This window comes from Rousettus aegyptiacus, unplaced genomic scaffold (assembly GCF_014176215.1).
Source record: "Rousettus aegyptiacus isolate mRouAeg1 unplaced genomic scaffold, mRouAeg1.p scaffold_m13_p_5, whole genome shotgun sequence".
NCBI classification, from domain to species: Eukaryota; Metazoa; Chordata; class Mammalia; order Chiroptera; family Pteropodidae; genus Rousettus; species Rousettus aegyptiacus.
Window position 1 is genome coordinate 10,938,108 of NW_023416308.1, and position 13,654 is coordinate 10,951,761.

At 46.6% G+C, this 13,654-nt stretch overlaps 1 protein-coding gene across 1 annotated transcript in view; it reads left to right on the forward strand.

Moving 5' to 3' along the window:
• CCDC60 (coiled-coil domain containing 60) overlaps positions 1-13,654 on the forward strand; it is a 132,892-nt gene that overhangs the window by 84,413 nt on the left and 34,825 nt on the right. The window contains exons 3-4 of the mRNA XM_016149549.2: positions 7,253-7,423; positions 12,553-12,660. Coding sequence (XP_016005035.1) covers positions 7,253-7,423; positions 12,553-12,660 — 279 coding nt within the window. The remainder of the gene's footprint in view (positions 1-7,252; positions 7,424-12,552; positions 12,661-13,654) is intronic.

Consider the following 13,654-nt stretch of genomic DNA (forward strand, 5'->3'; position numbering starts at 1 on the left):
CTGGCCCTCGAGTCTGAAGGTGCTTGATTGAGAGTGAGACTTGTCCTGCTTTACTTCCACCCCTCTGGTCTGTCCCCGCCACGCCTTGCTGAGAGTATCCCTATTACCACCGTGAGCATCCTTCTTTCATGGGCTCACACGGACTCCCATCCAGAGAACACATGTCCCTTAAAAAAAATAAAAATCCACCCCCATGCACTTGTTAAGAGGAAGTTGCACCGAATAGAGAAAACTTTCCATTTTATAATCCGCTTCTTCCTCCGCTCGCCTGCTGCAGTTAATTATTTGACTCCCCGCCGTTCCTCTCGCGATGTTAGCCAGGGGAGTTTTCCATCGTGGCAGGCAGTGAGCGGGAGGCCCCGAGTGACTGATTTTAAAGGCGAAAACTGCTCTTGCCTGCAAATAGCTCCCTTCCCACAAATAGCCTGGTAATCAGCAATAATGATGAAGAAAATGTAGGGAACATGCAAAGGAATTAAATGGGAATGTGCTAAAATATTAAGCATTTTTAAATGAGTCTGTGCGATGCCAGGGGAGCGCTTCGCAGCCCGCTTCGGGAGCATCCCGCAGCCCGAGGTGCCCGGAGTAGACGGGTGCATCTGACATAAGGGCCCAGACCGCCCCCACCCCAACTCTTTTCATCTAGCCCTGGGTCTTTCCAGAAGATCTAGCAACTGGGTGTCTGGCTGCGTTGGTTGAAGAGGGGGTGCAACTCCCCCCAGAAAACTTGCTTGCGGGATTCCTCAAATTGCCCAACACCGACTCCTTTATCTCCTTCTGTGAGTGAATTAATAAGACAGGCATTTATCACTCTAGTTGCTTCTAGAGGGTTGTTGCAAACTTGGCTTTTCACAGTGTCCTCCCTGTACAGATCCTTAAAGGAATCTCTTCTTAGTTTCAGACCAAAGAAGAGCTGGGCATTGCCCAAATAGCTTTTTAAAAATCTTATGGTCGACAAGAACCACATGAGGAATTGTGTTTCTGTCTTTGTATTAGCCATGAGTATGCTCTGGACCAAATTTATGCATTAGATTGGGGGTCCCCAACCCTCGAGCTGCCTGTCTGTGGGGAACCAGGCCACACAGCAGGAGGTGAACAGCGGGTGAGCAGAGCAAAGCTTCATCTGTATTTGCAGCCACTCTCCCTCCCTAGAGCATCACACCTCAGCTCCACCTCAGATCATCAGGCATTAGATTCTCAGAGGAGAACTGGTCCCTACACAGGTTGGGGGACCACTGCCCTAGATCATGTGGCATGAGCTGTGTTTTTTTTTTAAATTTTAATCAGTTTCAACTATACAGTACATTGGTTAGATACCTATATAGTTCGTAAAATGATCCCCCCAATTTCTCCCTCCCTCCCCTGACCCTCCACCTAGCCAATGTATTAATGCCGACTGCATTCCCTATGCCATGCTCCCCATTCCTGTGTCCATCCACCAGCTACTAATTTGTACTCCTTTAACCCGTCACCCCATTCTCCCAGCCCCCCAAACCCCCCTCCCCTCTGTCAATCACCAAATTGCCCACTATATTTGTGAGTCTGTTTTTGATCAGTTTGTTCTTTTTATTCCTTAGATTCCCCATATAAGTGAAATATTATAGTGTTTATCTTTCTCTGTCTGACTTAAATTCCTTGTAAGTGCATCAAAGCAGTATCTTTTTCTATCCCCTTCCTTTTCATATGTAGGGGTCTTGTTTTCTTATCCTTTCAGCCACTCTATCTTTTAGTTGGGCCCTAATTCTTTTCCATTTGAGGTGCTTATTGATAGGAATATCATCGTTACCATTCTTTATTCCTGTTTTTGATACATGTTTTTTCTTCTTAAAGAAGTCCCACTAAAATTTCTTGTAATACTGGCTCACTGCTGATAAATTCCTTTAGCTTCTTTTTGTCTGGGAAGCTCTTTATCTGTCCTTCAACTCTAAATGATAGCTTTTCTGGATAAATTCTTCTTGGTTGTAGATCCTGGGTCTTCATCCTGTCAAATATGTTTTGCCAAGCCCTTCTGTCCTGCATAGTTTCTTTTGAGAAATCAGCTGTCGGTCTTATGGGTGTTCTCTTGAAAGTAATTATTTGTTTTTCTCTTGATGCTTTTAATATTCTTTGTATTTAACCTTTGGCATTTTAATTGTGATGTGTCTTGGTGTGGGCCTCTTTGGATGCCTGATTTTTGGAATTCTCTGAGCTTCCTGGGGTTTTATGTTTATTTCCTTCACTGGGTTAGGGAAGTTTTCCATCATTATTTCTTCAACCAGCTGTTTCGCATCTTAATTTTCTTCAGTTATGCTGATCAGATGGGTATTTGTGTCCCATATTCTCCTTAAATTATTTTTATAGTCTTGGCATTCTTTTTCTTGCCATTCTGACTGTGTGTCCTGATTGGCTTTCCTGTCCTCTAGAAAGGGTATTTGATCCTCTTCTTTATTCATTTTGTTTATTCCTTTGTTTATTCCATTTAATATACTTTTCATCTCAGATAATGTATTCTCCATTTCAGACTGGTTCTCTTTCATAATTTCCATTTCCATTTTTATGGTTTTTTTTTTTTATCTCTTTGTTGGAGTTCTCTACACTTCCCAACAGTTCATTGAGCATCTTTGTAACCAGTGTTCTGAACTCTGCATCTGGTAGATTACTTGACTCCATTATATCTGGATCCCTGTTCTGTTCCCTTACATGGTTTCTGCTTCTTTGTCTTCCCATTTTGGCTGCTTTTCCACGTCTGTTTCTACGTACTAGGCAAAGCTCCTAAGTCTCCCGGTCTTATTAGTGTGGATTTGTGAAGTAGGACGTGTCCTGAGGCACAGTCCTGAGAGGGGTTCAGCTGAAAGCCAAATTTAGCCCAAGCCTCTATCCGTCCGGGGCTACCTGTTAAGATTCGGCAAGCAATCCACAGATGCTGTGCTTATAGTTGCCTCAAAAGGCCACACCAGCAACCGAGGCCAGCTGGCTCCATTGTGAGTCTAGTGCTGCTCAGTAAGGAGCACCTGACTCGCTGAGGATACACCTGGATGTGGCTTGGGTGGGGCCACAAGTTAGGGAAGGCGGAGTTTCAGGGAATCCTCTGGGCTGAGTGACCTGTTATCCAGATCGATGACGTCAAGGCTATGGCTGTGCTGTGTCGGCCCACTGGGAGGGGAGAAGGTTCAACAGGGAACAAGGGATACCGCCGGCGCTTATGTACAGAGCGAGCCTCGCCTCGGGCCTCACTCCGACAACGTCTCACTGTAAGTCCCTGGTGCCCCTGCGCACAGCCTAATTGGCATTGGTACTCAGAGTGAGCAGGTCCAACACCGTGAAAATCAGCTTGCAGACGCGGCCCCTTTAAGAGGCACCTGCTGCTGCCACAGCCTCTGTCCCACTCAGCCGCTGGGGACTCGGCAGCCCCTCGTCCTCGCCCTGTCCTACCTTGTGCCGCTGCAGGGTGATTTCTTGGATTTCTCCCTAGTTGTACGGCTTGTTCATCCCAGGCGATTTTTTCCTTGCTGCTGCTCCTTGTTTCCGTCACAACTTTGATTTGGTCGCCAGAGGGATGAACAGAGCCTCTATCATCTAAGCCATTTTTTTTCTCCCTCCGGCATGCGTTTTGACACTCCTGACCCGATTTTGTTTTCTTGTTTTTCCTGCCTTTTTATTTCTGCCTCTAATATTCTTTAGAATAAGGACATAGTAAAGTCAAATAAATCTCTTACCAACCTCTTCCCACCATAAAAAAATCAGAAAAATAAGATGCAGAGGTACAAACTAAATTCTTGAAGTATGCATTCACCTGGGTAATGACAATGCCTTGACCAGAATTTGACACATAACAAGCGCCTAACACAGAATCTGACACATGACAGGTGTCCAGCCCAGGGCCCAGAACATAATATTCAAGCCCCTTTGATTTATTGTGGCATCATCTTGTCACTTATTATAAAATTAATTAGTAAGAATGCTATTAACCCTCACTGCCACAGAGAATAGAATTAAGACTGTTCCATGAGTGCAGGCCTAGATATCTATTTGATCATACTGTATTAGTTTGCTAGGGTCTGCCGTAACAAAGCATTACATTCCAGTGGGCTTAAACGGCATATGCTTACTATCTTATGAACGCTAGAAGTCCAAGATCGAAGTGTCAGGAGGGTCAGTTCCTTCCGAGGGCTGTGAGAGAGAAACCATCCCATGATCCTCTCCTAGCTTCCAGTGGTTTGCTTGACAATCTTTGGCATTCCTTGGCCTATGGAAGCATCTCTCCATCTCTGCCTTCCTCTTCACATGGCATTCTTTTTGTATGTTTGTCTGTGTCCAAATGTCTCCCTTTTTATAAGGACACCAGCCAGTCATACCGAATTAGGGGTCAACCCTTCTCCAGCGTGACCTCGTCTTAACTAATTACGTCTGCAATGACCCTATACCCAAATAAGGTCATATTCTGACATACTACGGGGGTTAAGACTTCACCCTATGAATTTTGGGGGACGCAATTCAATGCATAATACATACACTTCAGGATCTAGTTGGTTACGGTTTCTGCAGGGGAAGACGGAGGCTCTTGCCCAGCTACACGCTGAAATCGGAGCCCAAAGCTCACTGAGCTGACTGGGTCTGCTCGGTGTCCCCGGAGCTGCTGCCACTGTCATGCACCATCGTCACACACAATACATGTTCCTAGCACGCTTCTGAAGACCGTGGTCTGTCCCAGGACCTGGCAGGTCTCACTGACAGCCTTTCATCCTATGAGAGAATCTAAATGACAGCAAGGAAGACTTCACAGCTAACAGGGGTGCCCTGGACACCTGCCAATCAATGACAAACCACCTAAGTTATCCAAGGACCTAGTGGCCCACAGAATCTCCAGAGTCCATGAAAGGGATCTCCAGGACAAGCTGCTGAGACTTTCCAATGGAAATTTAGAAACATCCTGACACTCTACAAACCAGCCCGGTGTAGAGCTGGACTCCACAGTGAGTCCACTACCTGGGCGCAGACCCCAGCTCTGCTCCCCTCCGGCCTCAACAGTAACAGCACAAACACCCTAGAGTTGTCGTGAGGATGAGTAAGTTAATCCATGCGCCCAGAAGTGAGGGGGTTGGGAGGGCAGGACCCAGAAAAATTGGCAGGCAGGGCCGAGTTCTACCACCGACATGAAATCACAACATGTCCCAGTTCACTAAAAAAAAAAAAAAAGCCTCTTATGTGGATGACTCGCTGCAGCTCGAGAGCACAATGGAAGCACTTGACAAGTGTCACTGCAGTCTGATGGCAGACAGAGACCTCTACGGCTCTGTTACGAGGGTCCTGCACGTGAGGATGTTAGGCTGGGTTATTAGAGATGTTCCAATTAGAGTGGTGAGATCCGCCGCCTCCCGGAGCAGCACCCTAGAGCAAAGGGTGGGGAAGGGGGTGCACCTGCCGCTTCCCTGCATTTTCCAATCTGGGACACAGCAGTGTCCGTCTGTCCTCTCTCTCTCTCCCTCCCTCCCTCCCTCCCTCCCACTCCTTCCTTTCTTCTCTTTCCCCTTCTCTCTCCCTCCCTCGTTTTGTAGAGTAGAGCCTTTCTGTCAAACAAAGAGAACACCAATATCTAAAGCAGGCGAATACAATATTCTAGTAGCGCAACATGACTTATGTGATATCACACAACATCGCGTTCGATGGAAACCAAACTTTTCTTCGCTTAAAATTGTGCTCGCCCGGGGCCCACACACACGCTGTTCCCTCTACTCGGAACGCTCTCCCCCCACGTTTCTGCAAGGGTTACTCCCTCGCCTCCCTCACACCCTTCCTCGCGAGGCAAGGCCCTTCCCTGGCCATCTATTTAAAATAACTAAAACTAGTCTACGGCCACGCCATCCCGAGCAAGCAAGCCCGATCTCGTCTGATCTCAGAAGCTCGGCAGGGTCGGGCCTGGTTAGGACTTGGATGGGAGACCACCTAGGACGACCGGGTGCTGTAGGCGTAAAAACTAAAAAATAAGGGATTGCAAGATGACAAGGTCTTTGCCTTCTGTGAGGTCAACCAAAGATGGCCTGGCCTTAAAAAATAATAATAATAATTAAATAAAATAAAAACGAAAATAAATCAATAAAAGAGCTAAAACTCCCACTGCTGGCAGTCACTCTCCCCGTGTCCCTGTTTTATGCTCTTCCACGGCACTTAGCATCCTGTCTACAGTTCGCTTCTGTTTTATGTCTGTCCCCACCCCTTGGAACATGAGCGTCGCAAGAGCGGCAATTCTGTGGCTGTTTTGTTGGCTGCTGTTATCTTAGCACCGAGAATACTGCCCGGCACGTAGTAGGTCTACATTTTTTAATGAAAGTTTGATAGTGATGCGGCTATTCAGGCGAACACACGAATTTGAAACCGGGTAGGAATTGATGCCATATAGAGTCCGGCTCCGTTTTTGATGGGTGACTGTTGACAGCTGTCCAGCTCCCCCAACTCCTTCTTCCCATCCTGCTCCACATCTGGGCAAGCCGATAAGTCCAGGTTCTCCATCTCTGGGTGTTGGCGGGAAGTTCGGACCACAGTCCAACCAAGAAACCCGCGCCCCAGATCCCCTCCCCAACCACTATCAAACCCCATTCTGCCCAGAAAGCCTTACTCTTTGAGTCACAAGTCATTTCATACCCTTCTGGTGTGCATGTGATGTCCGTCTCGACCCCTGAACCCAATTTGGAGCAAAGGGTCTCTCCAAAGTGATGCAACAACAACAAAAAAATGGTCGCTGTCACATGAGCCCCAGCTCCCAGGTGCACTCTGCACTTGCTTTGTTTGTACTACGTCAAGAAAATTCTCATTTGGGAAATTAAGGGGGATGCAGATAGCAACGGTTTTCTTTCTATCAGGTTATCTTTACAACCTCAGGATGCTCTCTGATGATTCGTGGATTCAGATGAATCTAAGAGAAGGCAGCCTTGGCCAGGAACCTGGGCCATGTAGTACCTGCCCTGCTATTGATTATCCTGGATGAGCCTCTCTTCAATACCAAGCGCCTTGCTGACCCCTTTCCAGGCAGAGGACGAATTGTTATGCTCACTTCATGGCACTCAGACCTGGAGAGGTTAAACCATTTGTTCAAGGTCTTTGGTAAAAGGTGCATCCAGAATTCAATTTCAGGTCTATCTGATTCTGGAATTCTACAGGTGGGAAGGCTCCTGCTCTGCTAAGAGTGTCCCTTAGTAATTCTCAGTAAGGCAGTGTCGTAATTGTCAACTCATCCCTCTGCCTCTCTCCCTCCCTCCTGCCCTCCCTCCCTCTCTAGTTTTCTGATTCAGTCCGTGAAGATAGGCCGGGGATATTTCACCATTCTGAGGGAGGAGAGTGCATTGAAAAAGAAGCAGCAACAGCTTCAGAAACTGAAAGAGGAAGAAAGACATAAATTTCAACCGGCCAGAAAGATGTCAGAAATCCAGTACCAGGATATCCTTCTGTCGTAAGTACGCACAGTGGCTGCAGCCCTCGTGGGCTTGGGAAGGACCACGGAGAATGTATGCCACTTGGCTGGGTTGAGGGATGGCAGCTGACTCAGAGTGGGAGTCCTGACTTGGGCTGGTGTCAGATGACTGCTTTTAGTCTGGTCCAGCCAACCACGCCAGCCTCACCTTCCGGTGTTCAGCGCAGTATCTTCTATTACCTGTGTCTGTCCTCATCCGATGCCAAGAGCTACACAGGACATCTTGCTGTTTCCAAATGTACTTCTTTTCCTCCCCTTCCCAGGCTTGTCCCTAATGTCAGGCCCTTTTCCATGCTATTCCTTGGACTTTAAATGCTCTTCCCTATACCCCCTTCCGACTACAGTTCTCCTCATCATTATAAGCCCAGCTTCAATGCTACCCTCCCCTGATCTCCTAGATTTCAGTCCAACCACCTCCAGAACCCATGTGGACTCGGGTTCCCATGTTGTATGTAAGGTCTCTTTAATCCGTATCAACATTCTAGACCTTCACCCAAAGCCCCAGATCCCAGCTCAGTGCCTGCCCAAGGCAGGTAGACCAAAAGCGTTTGTTGGTTTCTTGAATAAAACAGCCCTCCCCTTTTTTTGGAAAGGTCCGTCCTCTGGTTGAGAGAGGACCATCATTAGACTGATCCATTACGAGACAATAGCAATTATAATAATAACAAAGCGCAATAATTTTAACGAGCGTCTACTATATGCTTTACGCACATCTTTTTGTCTAAATGTCAAAACATTCCTATAAGTCCTATCATTAGCCCCATTCTAGAGATTAGGAAGGAGGCTTAAAGATGCTCAAACTAGACTGAGATGATGGTTGCATAACCATCGATTCAAATGCCATTGACCTGCACCCTTCAACCCCTTCAAAGCAGTTAAGGAAGACCACGCCTGTCTTCCTTTCCTCTCATACGAATGCTTCTGACACCAGATAGGCGGTATTTTTTCCCCCACACCAAGAAATTCTCTACGACCCCAGTCGGGTGTTCTGCCATCCAGTTCAGTTCTGATGCTTTCCACCTGGAGACAGTGCGAGATCCCACAGGTTAAGGGCTCAGTCCCAGAAGACTGCCCCCCCCCATCAGTCACAAGTCTCACAGTGTCACCTGTACTTCTGACCGATCAGCTGTAAATCAGGGTTCCCAAAATCCCCTTCCTTGTGTCTGATAGTTTTCTAGAATGGCTCACAGAATTCGGGGGCATACTAATTTATATTTAACAGTTTATTATATAATAAAAGATACGGATGAACAGCCAGATGGAGAGGTACATAGGGCAAGGTCTATAAGGGTCCCAGCTGTAGGAGCTTCTGTCCCCATGGAGTTCAGAAGTACCACCCTTCCATTATATGGATGTGGTCACCAACCCAGAGGCTCTCCAAAGCCCAGACTTCTGGGATTTTTATGGAGGCTCCATCACCTAGGCATGATCTATCATTAACTCTGAAAGTCCCAAGCTTCTGCTCATAGTTCGGTCTTTGTGGTGACAAGTCCCCATCCGAAAGCCAACCAGAAGCCCACCACGAGTTGCCTCATTAGATATGAACAAAAGACTCCTATCGCCCAGGAAATTCGAAGGGATTTAAGGACTCTGTGTCAGGAACCAGGATCTAAGACCAAATAGTAGAACAAAAGATGCTCCTAGTGATATTATTACTTAGGAAATTATAAGGGTTTTAGAACCTCTATGCCAGAAACCAGAAGCAGAGACCAATATGTATTTTTTTTTCTATCATTTCACAATGCCCATCCCCTCGAGTTTAGGGGGTGAAAAAGGAATCTGGAAAGAATCCCCAGAGGTGTGGCTTTTGAGCAGGATCTTTAATGCTGAACGAGAGCTCATTGGGTGACAAAAGAGAGACATGGTTAGACCTATTCATATCAGCCCGTCGGAAATTCCTGCAGCCAGCATTTCCGGTTAGGAAGGCCAGGGCTGAGAAAGGAGGGCATGATGGTGTTTTCAGAGTGGAAAAAAGGAAAGGAGGTAAATCGTGACTTGAGCCACTTCCATCCAGACACTCAAGGGGCCACCACTGAAGTGTCCGCATGGGACCTCGAAAAGGCATGTGATACAGAGACAGCCCCTCAATGAGCAGGGGGTGGTTCTTACCCTCTCCATGAGGGTACCATGAGCTCAGTACAAATTCTGCCTTCCCTGAGCCCAGTGATGCTCACAGAGTCTGCTACTCCTAGCGATACTAATCGGCTGGCAGCCTTTCCCTGGAATAAAGAGAAAGAACGAACTCAGGGCTCCTTTCTTTTTTTTTTTTTTTTCTTTTTCAGGAGCTGTGCTCGCATTAATGGGCAAATGAATAGGCACCCAGGAAAGAATATGTCTGGTGTCTGTTAAAGATCCTCCTGTGACTGCTTAAATAGTTTGGTTGTAACATCCCCCTTCCTTGGATGGGGTTTTTAATCCATAGTCACAAAACACAATCCTCCCCTCTCCACTCCGATCCGTGTTTCGGTGTGCGAGACATGGTTTACTTAAAGTTTAATACGTTTAAATATGCATAAGATTGCTCCTCTTGTAGACGTCGGCCTGCTTATGTCTTATCTGGTGAATTCTACGAGCTGTACAAGGCTGGTTATTAAAATGTAACTGGAGGTCATTACTGCAAATAGTCATCGAATGCAGGTGGGGAGGCAGGGGTTGTAAAATAGGACTGATAGATCGTCTACACTAGTACAGAGTAATGATTAAGAGCACAGAACTGGGGTCAAGTCCTGACTTCCCCCCCACACACAACTGCATAACTTGAGACAAGTTGCTATACCTCTCTGAACCTCCTTTTTCTTCTTCATATGAATGGTACCAAACTCCCAAGTTTGTTATGAGAATTAAATGAAATTAACACTTAGCACAGAGCCTGGCACATAAGTGCTCAGTGATTATTAGCTATTATTATGAGGTAAAGAGAATTTGATCCCTCCGGGCCTCAATTACCTAAAATCCTCAGATTTATGGCTAAAAATCTTATTTTCTAAGCAGGCTGGAAAGCGTCTCACATCTAAGAGCCATGTTTCTCTAAGTATAATTCCAATCACAGAAGTATCAAAAATACAAGCGTTCGTTTTTAAATACTTTTTTAAACAAGGTATTTGATCTTGCACATTATAAAAGCAAAAGGGATTATTTTTCTCTCCTTGGATCTAAGACCATAGGATAAGTTCTTTCAGACAAAAGTTTTAAGTCTGACAAACTATGCAGGCAAAAAAGAAAATTAAGCCTGTCCCAAAAGATTTCTGCCTGCAAGCAGTCTTTCCTACTGTGCTCAATGACCTCATTTTTTCAGCTGCAAATTCAGCTAAAAAGGTGAAAAAAAAAAAACAACGGGTAGAATTTGTCTTATTATTGTGGTTGAGAGAAGACATAAAACCAAAGATTAAGGAGTGTAAAAGCTGGGTTAATTCCTACATATTCTAAACCACTGGGGGAAAGGGTCAGGCTGGTAAGACTAGGGATGCCAAGGTATTTGCTTGTGGCTTCCGCAGCTCTAGGGTTTGAATAAAGAGCCCACGGAAATGGAAATCAGGGACCTAGATTCTGGTCCTATTTTTTCAGTTAACTCTGTGACCCCCGGATTGTCCTCAAATCCCAGGAGGAAAGTAAATCCCTAACGTATGCCCTTACTGCACCTTCTCCGCCCCCACTGTAAGCCATTCTCAAAACAGCAGCCAGAGAGATCCTTTTCAGATGCAAGATGGATCTCATCAACTCAAACTCCTCTGCTCTTCTTCAAACAAAAGGCCAAAGTCTTCGCAATGGTCCCCAAGACCCCCGTTCTCGCTCCACCCTCTTGTCCGGCCTCTCGCTATTGCTCACTCCACTGCAGCCACTCTAGCCTCCTTGCTGTCTCTGTGACACACACAGTCCCACTGATATAAAGAAGAGGCAGAGAACTAAGTATTAACCCAGGTTGTGTTCACAGCCTACGATGGGCTGATCACCCCAACTGCCAGACCTCAGAGAAACCTATAGAACAAAGAAAGGCTCCTGCTGGGATTACTAACAAACCACTCATACCCATGAAAGGAAATCAGGAAAATGGAGTCATTAAGTCATACCTTACACAAAATACACCCGACCATTCATTCCATTCCCTACAGCCAGACTGGAGGAACCTACAGAACAAAGGCTGAGATTACTAACACAGTAATCTGTGCAGCACTTGCATGCTCCAAGGAAAACAGGAAAACAGAGTCTTTAAACTGAATTCAGAGAAACTAGGAATGATACCTATAAACTGCATTCCTCAAACGCTCGGGGTCCCTCGCATTCCCTGTCTCTGAGAGGAGACCACGCTCCGTTTGTGGAGCCTTAGTCCTTCTCTAGTCAACTTTCTTTTGTCTCTAGCTCTGGCATGCGCTTGAATTCTTTCCTGCGCTCAGCCAAGAACCCTCCGTCTCAGTGTAGGGCTTGGGTCCCCACGAGGAGGGATTTACCCCATCCCGCATCACCACCTCAGGGGACCGGCACGGGTTGTTCCCTGTGTCCAGAGTCCTGTGCCACCGGACACCGGAATGGCTACTCTGCAGATATTTAGCAAACGTCACCTTCTCGGGGACACATTCCCATTCGCCCTGCCTAAAATTGCAACTCCCAGTGCTCCCAGCCCTTCTGAAACCCCTACTCTGCTTTTTTTTTTTTTTCCCCCAAAGCACTGATCACTATCTACTATGGGGTCGGGGGGAGGCCATGCTGGCCAAATCCTGCTGCTAGGCTGATTTTGAGACTAAAATCTGCCATAATCTATTGTTTATATACCATCGATGTCTGCTTTGTCCTGCAAAGCCATAACTATTTGTCCGGCCCTTTAAGAAAATATACTCGACCCCTAGTCTCGCATACCAGTGTACCACACGATTTACCTATTTATCCTGTTCATTCTCTTCGCTCTTCCACTAGTCTATGCACTCCACGAGAGCAGGGGTCTTTATATGCTCTGTTCCCTGTCTGCATCTAGAACCCTCCTCTCTCAAGCCATAATTACTGCCTGGCACATCATTGGTGCCCAGTCGTATTTGCCAAGGAACCCCTAGTGAGAGAAGGCATTTAAAACGGAAGCTCGTCGTTCACTGTTTCTCTTTTTTCTGCTTTTCTCTCAGCACATACGACGAGGAGAAGATTAAGAAGATGAGGGCCGGCGTTATATTCCGCCCCTTCACCCCTATCCACAGCTGCATCATCTCGCCCTCGCTACCTGAGGCTCACGTGTAAGTAGAGTCTCGCGCCTGGCTCGTTTGCCTTGCTGGCTTATCAAGCAACGCCGAGGTGAAGTGACTCAACCAGCTAGCGCATTGAGAACGGTTGAGCTGTTCCTTTGTCCTCTTGAAAGGGGCATCGAGCCTGGAGCCAATGACATTATTTGCGGCATATAAAAATAACAGGAAGCAGACACGGTGATTGCAAGCTCTGAGGTAACTCAGCTGGGACCGAGTCGTTCCATTCTTTACCAAGGCAGACGCTCTAATGTCACATAGTTTGCAAAGCCTGATAAAACCTGTCTACAGCCCTCGCCAAGCATGCGAGACAACATCTCAGCCAGGGCTCGGGGGACACATTCTCCCCAAGACTCAAGGAGCTATTACCCAGAGAAGCCCTGCTGTCTTCTGACCAGAGGCATGAACTCATCATTGCACAGTGTCACAGGCTAACAAAGAACAACTCTGGCTTTCTAAAACCTTGACATCTTGTTCCCCTCGCGTCTACGCCGAAGAATTTCAAGCCCAACTTTTTCTTTTCTGCTAGTTAGCACTTTTCAATGGGAAGATTTCAGACCCAGAGGTGGAAGCTTCTCACTTTAGGGCAGGGTTTCTCATTCTCTGTGTGACTGACATTTGGGGACAAGAAATTCTTTGTTACGAAGGACTGTCCTGTGTATTGTTGGGTGTTTGACGGCATGTATGGCCTCTACTCACTAGATGCCAGTAGCACCCCACCCCCAAGCTGTGACAACCAAACATGTTTCCAGACATTGACAAATGTCCCCTAGGGGCAAAAATCATACCCCTGTGCCTTCATCTTCACTGAGAACTACTGCTTTAGGGCAGTGAACATGGTACAATATGTTCTAGACTTCTCCATCCACTCACTGGTCAAATATCAATTAGGTCCCTACAGATGGAGCGGTGGGAAGCCTGGGAAAATATATATTCATGTTCCCCACCCTCAATTCATTTGATCTGAGCAACTGAGGCTTAAATCAGC